This window comes from Engystomops pustulosus, chromosome 6 (assembly GCF_040894005.1).
Source record: "Engystomops pustulosus chromosome 6, aEngPut4.maternal, whole genome shotgun sequence".
NCBI lineage: Eukaryota > Metazoa > Chordata > Amphibia > Anura > Leptodactylidae > Engystomops > Engystomops pustulosus.
Window position 1 is genome coordinate 109751284 of NC_092416.1, and position 14882 is coordinate 109766165.

The window sequence follows — 14882 nt, forward strand, 5'->3', positions numbered from 1 at the left end:
AGACTCCTCGTGGTATAAAACAGAGAAGAACCCGAAAAGTGAGCCTAATTTTTAAACAAACACCCCTTAGAGAATTTAGAAAGGTGTAATATTTTTTTAAATGCCCCTAAAAAGTGTATGATCCAATTAGGCCCTAAAAAGGAAAAAGATGTAAATTTTTCTATAAAGATGACATAACCCCAAAAAATGTCTAAAACTATTTCTCCCGAGTGTAGAAGTACCTCACATGTGTATATAAAATGTTCTATGGGCTCTCAGTAGAGGGATGTTTGCCTTTTAGAAGCCATACTAATAAATAAAGAACTTAGAAAACCTAAAAAAAAAAATAAGTGACCCTAGTTTGCAAACTACATCCCTTAATGAAATAATCGAGGGGTATGGTGATCAATTTGACCTAACAGTTGTTACAATAATTCCTTTTACCGAAATGAATTCACAAGGAATTCAAAGGTTGGATGTAAATTGTCAATGCATTGCATATACGGAGGTGGAGTATACCAGGGGACCAACAAAAATGTTGTCACTCTGGAGTTCTCGCAGGCTTGTAGTAGTATGTAGTATCTTTCCTAACCCCACCTTTTGGAACAGACTCTTTTCTGAGTTCTTCCTTTAGAAGCAGCGGAATCCACCAGGAAATTACTATAGATGGATAATCTTTTTAGAAATGATCGTATAAATAAAAAAGGGGGAGGGGTTTGTTTATATGTGAAATCTTGCCTCAAGCCTGTCCTGCGAGATGACATAGGTGACGCAAATGAAAATGTGGAGTCCCTATGGGTGGAGTTAAGGGGGGGAGAAAAGAATAATAACATTTCTAAGGGTTTGGCATGATGCCCCCAGACATGGCCCCTTCCACTAGTGATTAGTGATTGGATACCCATTGTGACGAATATTGCTGCTATTGGCTGGTATAGATTAATCACTCTATTGCGGAAAACATGGACAGATGGAGCAGGGAAACCCCTCTGGACCGCAAGGCAAAATCAATGGCTGTCAGGAACAGCTGCAATCTTGCACTGATCACTGTGTCTACAGATATGGTGATCAGCAATAATGAAGTCATAAGTAAAATTGCTGCTATTGGCTGGTCTGCATTTATCAGCCAATAGCAGTGATCATGAACTGGGGGGAGACAAAACCCCTCTTGTCCGCAGGGCAGAAAGGATGACCTTCGTGAACAGCAGCCATTTGGCCCCAATCACTGTTCTGAACAGTGATGGCAAGTCACTTCCTGCCACATTACAGCTATTACAGCTCTTGTCTGGAAGGGATTTATAGGCTATACAATCTTTATTTTTTTGTCAATCTGGACAAATAAGGGGGAGATGAACTTTAAAAAAAAACTTCTATTTAGTGGGTCTTCAGCTTATTGTTGTGATTTTATTAACTCTATAATGTGTGGAGAAAAATAAAATAATCCTTTCTTGTTTTGGATTTTTAGCATTTATTTTTTTTTGGGGGGGGCGTTCATTGTAGCATAAAAATATATCATCTTTATTCTATGGATCACTATGATTAGATTATACCTCAGTTATATAGTTTTATTTATATTTGTTTGTTCAATTTTACTAAAGAAAAACTAGAATAGTAAAACTTGCATTTGTTTCAGTATCGCCATTTTTGCAGTGCCATAACTTTAGGAGTTTTTTTGTGACAGAGCTGGTTCTGGGCTTAATTTTTGCGTGACAAGTTGTTCTTTTCAGTGGTTCCAATTTGGTGCTTGTTACTTTATATAATCACTTTTTGGAACATTTTTAATAAAGCGATTTGATAAAAATGTACAAGTTTTTGGGGAGTTTTTTTCACTGCATTCACTGAGCGGGTCCAATTACGATTTTTGGCGATACCAAATATATGGGGTTTTTATGTGATTTAGTGTTTTTTGTACTTTATTAATTGTGTATAGGGAATTGCAATGTTTGGGAGACTTTCACTTTCTTTTTAGTGACATGTTGGCTTGACCAAGTGATCTTCTGTTCAATCTAAAATAGAACTCTGCATGCTCAGTGAATTCCAGCCTGGCAGGATCCGGCTCTCGGAAGAGATCACACAGCCCAGGGGCACTGACCATGAAGCTTACCTAGAGATGAGTGAATCAATTCAAACGAAGTGGAATTCGGAGTCTTTTTGGAAATCTATATTAGAATTGACGCGTAAAGTCTTCACTGTAACAATTGAAGAAAGTCCACTAGCATGTCTATTGGGAGTACTGAAGATAGACAACCTGACAGAACCTAATAACATTGCAATACAAAAGATCCTTATATCAAGCTAGAAAAGTTATAGCTGCTCATTGGATTAGGCCTAGGCCACCGGACAAGAAAGAGTTTATAGATCCAATAATACTACTGGAATATAGCACGTATGTGAAGAGGAATGGGGTCTCCAAATTTGAAAAGATTTGGGGCAAGTGGCTAGACACGCCTGGTTTACCATCAAGCTCCCTTATAAGACTAAAAACTAGCTTAGAATATCAATTATCATTGGCAAAATAAGTAAAGATAGGTTTAGGTCTTCTTTAATATGTGAATAGTAGAGCTGGCTTGCAAGGGTGGGTGGGGGGAGTTGGGAAGGGAAGGAGGGAGTATGCTACCAATAATAAGCGTATATGATAAAATGTAAATCCTGTATGAGAAAAAGGATGCAACTGTAATTCTCTTGTAATGCTTTTATGAGTATAATTTGAGTTTGTATTATTGTATAAAACCAGAGCTTATTGTAATGATATGTACATACTCCCCTCCAGGTTGTACGTGTTGGGTGTGTTGTTATATATAAAAAATGTTCAATAAAAATATCTGATTAAAAAAAAAAAACACAAAAAAAAACTGTCAGCCATTTGAAATCTCGGCATTTCACACAGCATGTGCTGTCTGTAGCGTCTAGCCGCTTTTACTGTACTGTGCTGTAGTGATTTCTGCTCCTCTTCCAGGGTGTGCATTTATGGGGATCTTCTATAACCCAAATAGCAGTTCTTTTTTGTTACTGAAGCGACTAGGAAGAAATCTGTTTCATATCCACACAGCTTCTGTGGTGATTTCTGGACCTCTCCCAGGTTGTCCGTTTTGTCACGGCAGACCTGGCAGAGGAACAAAATGGGACATCTTAGAAAAGCAATGTGTTACCACCCAGAAGACTATTACCGAAGAAGATGGGAGATCCGTAATAAAGTATGGCTATGTGAGTCCACGGGCAACTGGGAATTGGCAAAGACAGCAGCAGACCTGCTGGCTTAAAGGGAACCTGTCACCAGGAGACCCATTTTGAGCACTACCCCAGTCCCCACAGAGCATAGTACATACACTGCCAAAGTGTTTTTGTATTAAAAATTGGTTTTACAGAAACAAAGATATGTTATATTGTACCTTTCATTAGCATCTGCTGTGTGACTAGGCAGTTGCCTTTTGGGAGGAGCTGGAAAGGAGCAGTTCCCCCCCACCCTTGGGGAACAGCTTCTCCATGTGACATTTTCAAATATATGAAAACACCCATTACTGGGCTTAGCGACGCCCCCTGCTCCTCTACAGCCAATCCCGAGTGTGGGGAGTTATTCATATATTTGAAAAGGTCACATGTTTCCCAAGGGTGGGGGGGGGAACTGCTCCTTTCCAGTCCCTCCCAATTGGCAACTGCCTACTCACACAGCAGATGCTAATGAAAGGTACAATATAACATATCTTTTTTTCTGTAAAACCAATTTTTAATACAAAAACACTTTGGCAGTGTATGTACTATGCTCTGTGGGGACTGGGGGAGTGCTAAAAATGGGTCTCCTGGTGACAGGTTCCCTTTAAGACGGGATAACTTGTTACATGCACAGGAAGCACAGGAAACCACAAAATCTCAAACGTCCATGACCAGATCTGGCCACCAGAAGTAACGAAATATAAGAGCAATAGATCTCTGCACCCCGGGGTTCCCAGCCACACAAGAGCAATGTCCTCAAGTTAGTATCCTCTTCTGAAGAGCAGGTTGAACATAGGTCTTGCCAGGAGGAAGCTGCTGTAGTTCCACAGCAGCAGCAAGAACCAGTTGTACTGGAGGACCGATATGACGAGAAGCCGATTCTTTCCCAACAACATCAGAGGCACAATAGAGGGCATCAGCTTTGATGTTCTTCTCAGCTGGACGGAAGTGAATCAGGAAGATGAAATGGGAGAAGAAGAGGGACCAGCGAGCTTGACAAGGATTGAGATGCTGAGCAGTCTGGAGATACAGAAGTTTCTTGTGGTCGGTATAGATGTAGATCGGATGATGAGCTCCTTCCAGAAGATAGCACCATTCCTCCAAAGCTAGCTTTATGGCCAGAATTTCCCGATCACCAATGGAATAATTCCTTTCTGCAGCTGAGAAGTGGTCTTTGGAAGACTAGAGCCAGGCTGAGTGCCCAGAGTTTTGGTCACTCAGCTTACACAGGAGGTCCCATGCAGACAGGGAGTCTTTGATCTGACCAGACAGTCCCTTTTTAAAGGTCACAAGCAAGGCCGCCTCATTCCAATTCAGCTCGAAGGCTAAAGTACAGAACTGGACCACATAGTCTCCAACAGAGGAGTCCCCTTGAGGCAGGTTCAACAGCGCAGTTTCTGCAGAAGACGCCCGGGCAGGTTCCTCAAAGATGGACCGGAATTCAGAGAGGTACACAGTGAGAGTAGCCGTGACCGGATAGATCCTTTCCCAGCCCCTGCCAGGACTTTCCCGGAAAGAAGGCTGATCACGGAGGCCAGTTTTGCCCGTTCTGTGGCGAACTGTGAAGGCATCAGTTCAATATGCAAAGGGCACTGGGTTATGAAGCCCCTACATAACTTGGCCTCACCATCATTGCTGGACATAGAAAGACGCAGCCTAGGTTCAGCAGTAGACAACATAGCCGTAGCAACGGGAGGTACTGCGGTTACTGCGGGTAGACAACTGCTGCAACATGGCGGTGACTTGTGGAACCTTGGCTGGATCCATGGCCAGATCTTAGTGTCAGGATCAGTGGTAGTTGATCCTCTGTACCACCGCGGACGATGACGTAAGCCGACACCTGGGACCGGAGTCTAAGTGGTACCCTGCTTTCACCAGAGCCCACCGCAAAGCAGGTTGGACTTGTTGTGGTGTGATACCACCAGGTCATTCCACAGGCACAACTTTGTCTGCGGTGGAGACCAAGATGAAGTACAGAATTGTAAGTGTTACTGGAGTGGTGCTGTATGCTGGAGAGCTGTATATATTTATTATTGGGGGGGGGGCTGTATATATTACTATCAATATTAACCCCTTATCGCCGACACTAGTATTCAGCTCAATGACCAGACTTGATTTTTCAAATCTGCCCTGTGTCATGATAATTGGTTATAACTTCGGAACACTTTACACTTTAACATATCCAGCTGATTTTGAGAGTGTTTTCTCGCAACGCATTGTACATCATGTTAGTTGTAAAATTTAGGTGATAAGTTTTGCGTTTCGGTCTGAAAAAAATCAAAAATTTGGCAAAAGTTCGTAAAAATCCTTCATTTTCAAAGTTTGAAATGTTTTGCTTTCCAGACAGGAAGTAAAACTACCCAAAATGCTTGATAATTAACATTTACCGAATGTCTCCTTTATGTTGAGATGATATTTTATGCATTCTGTCATTTTTCTAGGATGTAATGAGATGCAGAACGGGTGCGATTTTTCTCATTTTCATAAAAACCCCCAAAACTCACATTTTGAGGGACAACTCAGCTTCCAAGTGACTTTGAAAGGCCTAAATAATAGTAAAACCCCAAAAATGACCCCACTTTAGAAACTTCACCCCTATACATATGTAAAACAACTTCTATTGAATCTATTACCCCTTTAAGTGTTTCACAATATGGACTTGCGATTTAGAAACTTTAGAATTTTTTGGAAAATAAATTCATTTAGGCCAAAACTGACAGTTTCATAATATATTAAATGATGAAACGCTCTGCAAAGTTTGATGCCCAATTTCTCCTGAGTGTAGCGATACCCCATATGTGGTGGTAAACTGTTGTACGGGCGCACGGCCAGGCAAAGCATGAAAGCAGCGCTATTCACAGCAGATTTGTATTTTCACGCTCTACAAGCTATAAATTTTCATTTTTTTGGTAATGCGAACATATGAGGGCTTATTAGTTATGGGATGGGATACAATGTATAGATAATTATTTTGGGGGGTCTTAAGCTTATTTGTGAGATTTTATTAACTATTTCAAGGTGGACACAAACAAAATCATCAATTTTTATTTTGGATTTTTAGCATTTTTTTTTCCCCGCTCACCATAACGTAAAAATTTTTTTCTGTCTTTATTCTCTGGTTCACTACGATTGCGGTGATACCTCATTTATATAGGTTTTCTTATCTTTGCTCAATTTTAGTGAGCAAATCCAATATTGGAGAAAATCTCATTGTTTTTACTATTGACAATTTTTTTCGGGCCATTTTTCTGTTGTCAGATTTGGTTGAGGGCTTATTTTTTGCGCAAAGAGTTGTTCTTTTCAGTCGTATCATATTAGAGAATGTAACTTTTTTTGATCACTTTTTAGAACATTTTTTGTGATGGTATTTGATGAAATATTGTATATTACGGGAAGTTTTTTGTGTTTTTTTAACGTCGTTCACCGAGCGGGTTCAATATAGATTTAGATTTATTGTACAGACTAATTACGGACGCGGTGATACCAAATATGTACATTTGTTGTGTTTTAAATACTTTATTTGCATTTTATGTGTAACTGGGGAGATTATGGGACTTTTATTTCAATTATTTAATTAATTATAATTATAAAATTACTTAATTTTTTTTTTTTTTTTTTTTTTACTTTTCTACATTTTCCACCTTTTGGCTTGAACAAGTGTTCATCTGATCGCTTGTTCAAGCCTTTACACTGCAATGCACTTGTATTGCAGTGTATAGTGTAAGTAACTGAGAATGCTGAGCATGCTCAGTTACTTACAGCTGAGTCCTGCCAGGAGGCGGAACCCGGCGGGGACAGAAGCTGGCAGCATTGTGTCACTCGCCAGAACCCGGGGCTGCAGCAGGAGGGATCGGATCCCCCAGTAAGCACACCGGGGCGGTCCAAAACTTACACGCCAAGGTCATGCTTGACCGCCGCGTGTAAGGGGTTAAACACCCGGGATCAGAGTTTTTCCGATCCTGAGTGTCAGTGCCGGGTCTGGGCTGTGAGATCACAGCCCGACACCGGCACCAAACTAACCCGATGTCCCGAAATCTTCTTCAGACGCGCCACCGTAGAAAGGCGTCCCGTCAGAAGAGGTACCCTTAATGACCACCGTAAAAAGCCGATAGGGCGGTCATTAATGGGTTAATCTGTAAGTGCCCCTGTTACCAGCACAGTGGTTCCACAAAGTAAGTATTTGTTTCTTTGTCGCAGGCCCAGACAGAGCCCATGTAGGGTGGTACAATAAAATTTTGGTCCAGATAACTAGGAACTAGGAAATAACAATAGAAAAGTCCAACTCTATTCCATACAACTTCCTCCACTTCACTTACCTTGGATAATTTGGTTCAGGTGAAAGCAGTTGGGATTCTTTGCTGTTGCCTTAAAGAAAAAAAATAATAAAATATATGTTTATCTCCTCTGTCTAAACTTGAGGGTTCATTCACACGCAGCACTTGCATTGCATTTAGAAACGCATTGCAACGAGCCCGGTTGCATATATAAACACAATGCCAGTGCCACTTGTGGCTACATGCAGAATACAGAACAAAGTACATCCTCCAAGACAGGACATTATGGGGCTTTTAGAAGTGACAGTGAAAAAATAGGCAAGTGGCATCTGTTTTTATAATAGACACACGGTTGCACTGAATGCTATGTCTTTTAATAGATCAATGCAGATGGGCAGATTTTAAGACAGTGTATGTCGATTCTGTAAAAAAGTAAAGCATGTCCTAGTCTGAATTGTTTTCACAGTAAGAAAAACATCATTAACTGTGCATTTAGTCTACAGGGGCAGAAGCTATAGCAGCTTCGGGGCCAGCAGTGTCAAGAGGCCTAAAAACCCAGCCTTCCCCACTAGAAAATTGAGGTGCATTGTTATATACATATTGGGGCAAATTTACTTACCCAGTCCTGCCGCGATCCCCGATCCGGACGGTCCAACTAAGATGAAGTCCGGCGCGATTCACATAGCTCATGCGCCCAATTTCCTGCATCCGTCGCTTTCCCGCTGAAGTCCGCCAGAGTTCACCTTCTTCTTCCCGGTGCTTGTGAGTGCAACACAATTTGAATTTTAAATCCCACGCGTAGTCCAAATCCGTTGGGTTGTTCGATGGCCAAGCCCCCCCGATTAGCGTTACATGAAAGTCAACCCGATTGCGACAAAATCCGGTCACATGCGCCAAAAAACCCTGTTAAATGCAGCACAAATCGGAAATTGTCAGGTAACACGACGAAAATGCGGTCCGCGGACCTTTAGTAAATAAACCCAATTAAGCTGCATATTGTTCAGCATAATGGGGCACATTTACTTACCTGGTCCACGGAGTACTCCGAAAGTGCATTGTTCGACAATAAAGCAAAAGTTAGATCCGCGACCCTTAATAAATAAGCCATAGTAAATAGGCCTAATGTATAGAACACTGCACATCTGATTTGGCAGTTCAGATGAGAAATGTGTGGTGGTGGGGGGGGGGGCAGGGCAGCAGCATGGCAGGATGGCAGCACCAGGAATGTCTTGTGTCTACTTTCACTGATGATGCTGGGAAACAAGGTTTTATGTTTTCTAACCGATGTCTAGGCAGTATTCACATGTGGCTCTGTACCCCTCCATCCCCCATTCACTGGGAATAGACATTCTAGAGAGACATCTTGACCGGTACAGCTCTGCATTGAAGGAGTTAATTGTTATGGCCACTAAATTCCTTCTAGAAAATAACTTTTTTATGTTTGATGGAGAATACTATTTGCAAGTGAGGGGGGCCAACCCATTCAAGTCAGATATCAGGTGGGTAGGTAGATTTATTGATGATCTTATCTGGATATGGAGTGACACTGAACAGGATTTAAAAAAAATTATGTCACAGATCATGATATGGTCTCAGATTTATTAATGTTTTTGGTGGCCCTTGGATGTGAAAATTCACATTAATGGTAATAGAATAGTAGTATCCCCCTACAGGAAAGCTACAGCAGGGAATTCTATTCTACACTCTTCCTCCTGTCATCCGAAACATGTTATGAGGAACATCTCCTATGGGGAACTTGTCAGAATTAGAAGAAATCTTCATACAAGAAGCACAGGAGGTTAGTGATAGGTTACAACAGTGAGGGCATAATACTAATCTAATTAAATCTGCTTACCAGAGAGCATATAATAAACCAAGATCTTCGTTATTGGTCCCTAAGAAAAAAAATAAAAATACTACAACCAACAAAGTCAATTCTGAATCTGTCACTTTTGTCACCCAATACAGTAGACAATTTGAGGAAATAAAAAGAATTGTTCGTAAATATCTACCCATACTGTACCAATATAAAGATTTAAATAACATAGTATCCACTTTGGGGACCATTTTATCACCTAGCCTTTTTTCAAGTGACATACCTGTCTCAGAAAAAAGCACATGGTTAGATCATCCAGGCTGTTATAAATGCGGTCACAGGAAATGCAAAGCATGCGAATGCATATGTAAGAACAATTCATTTACTTCACAACATACAACACAAAATACTTTTAATATCAAAATTTAAAACGGTAAAAACCTGCATAAGAAGACACATTTCAGATGTTACAAACACTGCCATTAATGTTTCATCATTGACATGCGATTTTAGGGATGTACACGAGGGATCAGTTACAGATCTTAAATGTATAGGTATAGAAAAAGTCAGTAGACCAACTCGAGGAGGAGATCACCATAGAAAACTGTTAAACAGGGAATCCTATTGGATTTTTGTCCTAGAGGCAAGAGGTCTGAATTTGCGCCATAATCTAATCACTATTTACTGAGATTGTAACATATTTAAAAAATATAGGAAAAGCTCCATTCCTTGTAACCTACAATTTATACTTGGATGGTATTAACACAATTGTTAACACATAATTGTTAACACATAATTGTTAACACAATTCTCACTATAAACTAATCCTATTTCTGTAAAGTATATCCTCTTCTTGTTCTCCATCGCTCTCTCAAAATATGCTTCCACTATTATATATGTATAATAACATCTATTTGTTAATACCAGTGTATAGTTTACAGATTCTAAAGTTGTAAATGACAGCTCATAATTGTGCATTGCAAGTAGTCGTGGTTTTTAAAGAGTTAATGTTTTTTAGTTGTATGTCTTTCTCCACCTACTAAAACATGTGTAACCAATTAGAAAATCCATTTAAAAGTCTGTGGAGTATAGGTCAGGTTAGATCAAGACTAAGACTGGTGCCATACGTGCCCCTTTTTCTGCGATCGGGAACGAGTTAATTTAATGCAAAACACCGTCCGCTCGTTCCCGATCACAGGCTTACCATAGAAACGCTGATGCGATCGGGCCGTGACAATGTTGTTTGCGTCTGCAAACGCAGACAAAACGGCACGTATGGCACCAGCCTTAGGGTGATGTCAGACGCACCCACTGGGGCGGCCCGCGGCCCGAACGCATCAGTGTTTCTATGGAAATGACTGCGAGCGGGAACGGGACGCCGGTGTTTTGCGTAAATTTACCTCAGTGGGTCCGCATTTGAGTTTGGAAATGCAGACCGAACGGCACGTGTGCCATCACCCTTAGGCTTTTTGGTCTACATCTATGCTGTATGCTGAATAAAGAAAAGTTGATTTTATAAAGACCAAGGAGACTGCGTGAGTTTTCTTCCGTTTTCTTCTTTTCAAGTATTCACATGTGGGTTTACAAGAAACATTCAGTGTGCCATGTGAATAGTGCTGCACAGTATCTTTAACGGTAGTTAGGGCGTCTTAGGGCAAGCTAGGTGGATATGCAGTGCCTTTTTTTTTCCAGAGCGCACGTAGGTGTACTTAGGTGCTCTAACCTAATTTTGCTGTGTACCAACTATGCAGCTTTTCCGTGTAGTTTGGTGCACATAATCTAATTTTTTCTGTGTGTTGGCTTGGTTTATCCGTGTAGTTTGGTGCACATTATCTAATTTTTCTGGTGTTATTGTCTACTTCTGCTGCACATTATCTTATTTTTCTGTGTACAATGTCTCAGAAGACGTATAGCTTGTTGGAGGCATACAACATACTGGGACACATTTGCTATAGGGCTTTGTGCCACATTTTTGAGCTGTCCCAAAGACTAAATTGTTGTGTTCCCGTGATCCTGTTCCTGTGTTCCTGTTCTGTGTTCCAGTCTGTTCCTGTTCCGTGTGCCTGCTCCTGTGTTCCAGCCAGTGCTGTTCTCCCACTGTCACCTCGGAATTGGACTGTGTCCTGCACCTGTGGAACAACCTGCAGCAAGACCATCCCGCTTTGCGGCTAGCTCTGGTGAAAACCAGGTGCCACTTAGACTCCCAGGTGTCAGCTAGTACCATCTCCCGCAGTGGTCCAGAGGGTCCACAGACCCAGAACCCTGACAGCAAGATCCGGCCAAGGACCCTGACAAGGAGCCATGTCAGATACTGGATGATTTTTCCAGTGTTGTTGCCCAACAGTCCTAATGGATTGCTTCTCGAGAAGAACTACTAGGCCAAGTTGCTGCCACCCTTCAACAGTTGCTTGACTCCCAGCATCAGGCTCCTGAGACTACTCCTGCGGGAGTTCCTGCAAATTCTCCAGTCATTCTGGCTTGTCCACCGGCACCAGAACCAAGGCTCAGACTTTCTATGCCTGATAAATATGGAGACTAGAGATGAGCGAGCACTAAAATGCTCGGGTACTCGTTATTCGAGACGAACTTTTCCCGATGCTCGAGTGCTCGTCTCGTATAACGAGCCCCATTGAAGTCAATGGGAGACTCGAGCATTTTTCAAGGGGACCAAGGCTCTGCACAGGGAAGCTTGGCCAAACACCTGGGAACCTCAGAAAAGGATGGAAACACCACGGAAATGGACAGGAAACAGCAGGGGCAGCATGCATGGATGCCTCTGAGGCTGCTTAAATGCACCATTATGCCAAAATTATGGGCAACAGCATGGCCATGACAGAGTGACAGAATGAAGCTAGATAGCATCTAAAACATCCAATAATTGACCCTGACACTATAGGGGACGGCATGCAGAGGCAGCGGCAGCAGCGGCAGGCTAGAGAGTGGCATGGCGACATACCCTAAATGGACTCAGGCTTCAAACCAATGGGTGGCAGAGAGGAACCAAAGGAGGTGAGCAAGAAGCGCTCAAATAATATCGGTACATGATAAAAGTTTGCCAGTATATTTTGTGGATTACACAGCAGGGTGGCGACAAAGTTAACATGGAAGCCATAAAAACAACCCAAAATTCTGCCTGACACAGCTCGTTTGATAAGGGGACCATGTATGGAGGCAGTGAACTAGTAGTAGATTAAAGGTGCTGCAGTTAAAACTATGTTAGTTGGATCTTGGCATGGAGCTGGCGCTCCGCTGCCAGGCGAGCTTTCGCCAATCCAAGCCCCTGTCTCTAGGCTACTCCCCAAACAGCACTTCTAAGAACCTTTTGTATAAGATCAAGTGTAGTAGCGTTCTTATAAGTTTAGGATATGGCGGGTGAGGGGAATGTAAACAGATGCGCAAGAAGCGCTGAAATAATATTGGTAAATGATAAAAGTTTGCCAGTATATTTTGTGGATTACACAGCAGGGTGGCGACAAAGTTAACAAGTTTGTTGTGGAAGCCATGAAAACAACCCAAAATTCTGCCTGACACAGCTCGTTTGATAAGGGGACCATGTATGCCTACAGTTCATGCCAGTCGCTGCACTGGCTGCCAGTTTCCTTTCGAATACAGTTTAAAATAATAACCCTCATCCATAAAGCTCTGTATAATGCTGCACCCCCCTACCTCTCCTCTCATCTCAGTCTATCGCCCAACCCGTGCTCTTAGATCCGCCAGTGATCTTAGATTAACCTCTACCCTAGTGCGGACCTCCCACTCGCGTCTCCAAGACTTCTCTAGAGCTGCACCAATTCTATGGAATGCTCTGCCCCGGACTATCAGACTAATACCTAACCTCCAAAGTTTCAAACGTGCTCTTAAATCCCATTTCTTTAGGCAAGCCTATAAAACGCATTAACTGCATGAAGTTTTAACTCTTCTACTAACCCGTCCTGTGTCGTTCTCCCATCTGTTATCCAGCAACCAACAGGCACCAGACTTCTCTGCAGTCCCATTCACCCTGGACCTGGTATATAAGATGACGGCTGAGTGGTTCAAGCGACAGCAATTCCATTTATTATATTTTGTTCTATTCCCTAAGAAGAATGGCTTGACCATTAAATATTCTTTTACCTCGTGTTACCCCATCATCTTCATAAACCGTAAGCTCTGGCGAGCAGGGACCTCACTCCTGTTGTTCCATACAAATGTTGTGCTCTGTTACATTACATTTGTATTTGTTTCCTATGATTTGTAAAGCGCTACGGAATATGATGGCGCTATATAAATAAAGATTATTATTATTATTATTATTATTATGGAGGCAGTGAACTAGTAGTAGATTAAAGGTGCTGCAGTTAAAACTATGTTAGTTGGATCTTGGGATGGAGCTGGCGCTCCGCTTCCAGGCGAGCTTTCGCCAATCCAAGCCCCTGTCTCTAGGTTACTCCCCAAACAGCACTTCTAAGAACCTTTTGTATAAGATCAAGTGTAGTAGCGTTCTTATAAGTTTGGGATATGGCGGGTGAGGGGAATGTAAAAAGATGCGCAAGAAGCGCTGAAATAATATCGGTAAATGATAAAAGTTTGCCAGTATATTTTGTGGATTACACAGCAGGGTGGCGACAAAGTTAACAAGTTTGATGTGGAATGCCCTGTAATAGCTCTTGGGCGGTGTGCCTTTTATCGCCTAGGCTCAGCAGTTTGAGCACCGCCTGCTGTCGCTTAGCGACGGCACTGCTGCTGTGCCTAGGGCTAGCGACTGATGGCGCCATGCCCACGGATGGTAGTTCGGAGGAGGAGGAGGGGTGGGAGGAGGAGGAGGCATAGTATGCCTGAAAGACCTGGACCGAGGTAGGCCCCGCAATCCTCGGCGTCGGCAGTATATGACCAGCCGCAGGGTCAGACTCGGTCCCAGCCTCCACCAAGTTAACCCAATGTGCCGTCAGCGATATATAGTGGCCCTGCCCGGCAAAACTCGTCCACGTGTCCGTGGTCAGGTGGACCTTGTCAGAAACGGCGTTGGTCAGGGCACGGATGATGTTGTCTGACACGTGCTGGTGCAGGGCTGGGACGGCACATCGGGAAAAGTAGTGGCGGCTGGGGACCGAATACCGAGGGGCTGCCGCCGCCATGAGGTTGCGAAAGGCCTCGGTCTCTACTAGCCTATAGGGCAGCATCTCCAGGCTAAGCAATCTGGAGATGTGGACATTAAGGGCTTGGGCGTGCGGGTGGGTTGCACTATATTTCCGTTTCCGCTCCAGCGTCTGGGGTATGGAGAGCTGAACGCTGGTGGATGCTGTGGAGGATCGTGGAGGCGACGATGGGGTTTTTGTGCCAGGGTCCTGGGCAGGGGGCTGACTATCAGCTGACACAGGGGAAGGAGCAGTGGTGTGCACGGCCGGAGGTGAACGGGCTTGGTGCCACTGAGTGGGGTGTTTAGCATTCATATGCCTGCACATACTGGTGGTAGTTAAGCTAGTAGTGGTGGAACCCCTGATGATCCTGGTTTGGCAAAGGTTGCACACCACAGTCCGTCGGTCATCCGGTGTTTCTTTAAAGAACCTCCAGACTTCTGAAAATCTAGCCCTCGCCACGGGAGCTTGACTACGGGCAACATTTGGCGC

General features: G+C 43.0%; 1 protein-coding gene across 11 annotated transcripts in view; it reads right to left on the minus strand.

Annotated features, from left to right (window-relative positions):
- The window catches only part of EYA2 (EYA transcriptional coactivator and phosphatase 2), a 565525-nt gene that overhangs the window by 381365 nt on the left and 169278 nt on the right, over nucleotides 1-14882 (minus strand). For 6 of the 11 annotated variants that reach the window (XM_072110584.1, XM_072110580.1, XM_072110578.1 and 3 more), the window contains one exon: nucleotides 7503-7551. The exons of 3 other annotated variants lie outside the window; for them this stretch is intronic. In XM_072110584.1, coding sequence (XP_071966685.1) covers nucleotides 7503-7551 — 49 coding nt within the window. Of the gene's footprint in view, nucleotides 1-7502; nucleotides 7552-9315; nucleotides 9356-14882 lie in introns of those variants that run through there. 2 more of the 11 variants (XM_072110585.1, XR_011847696.1) reach the window with 2 other exon arrangements.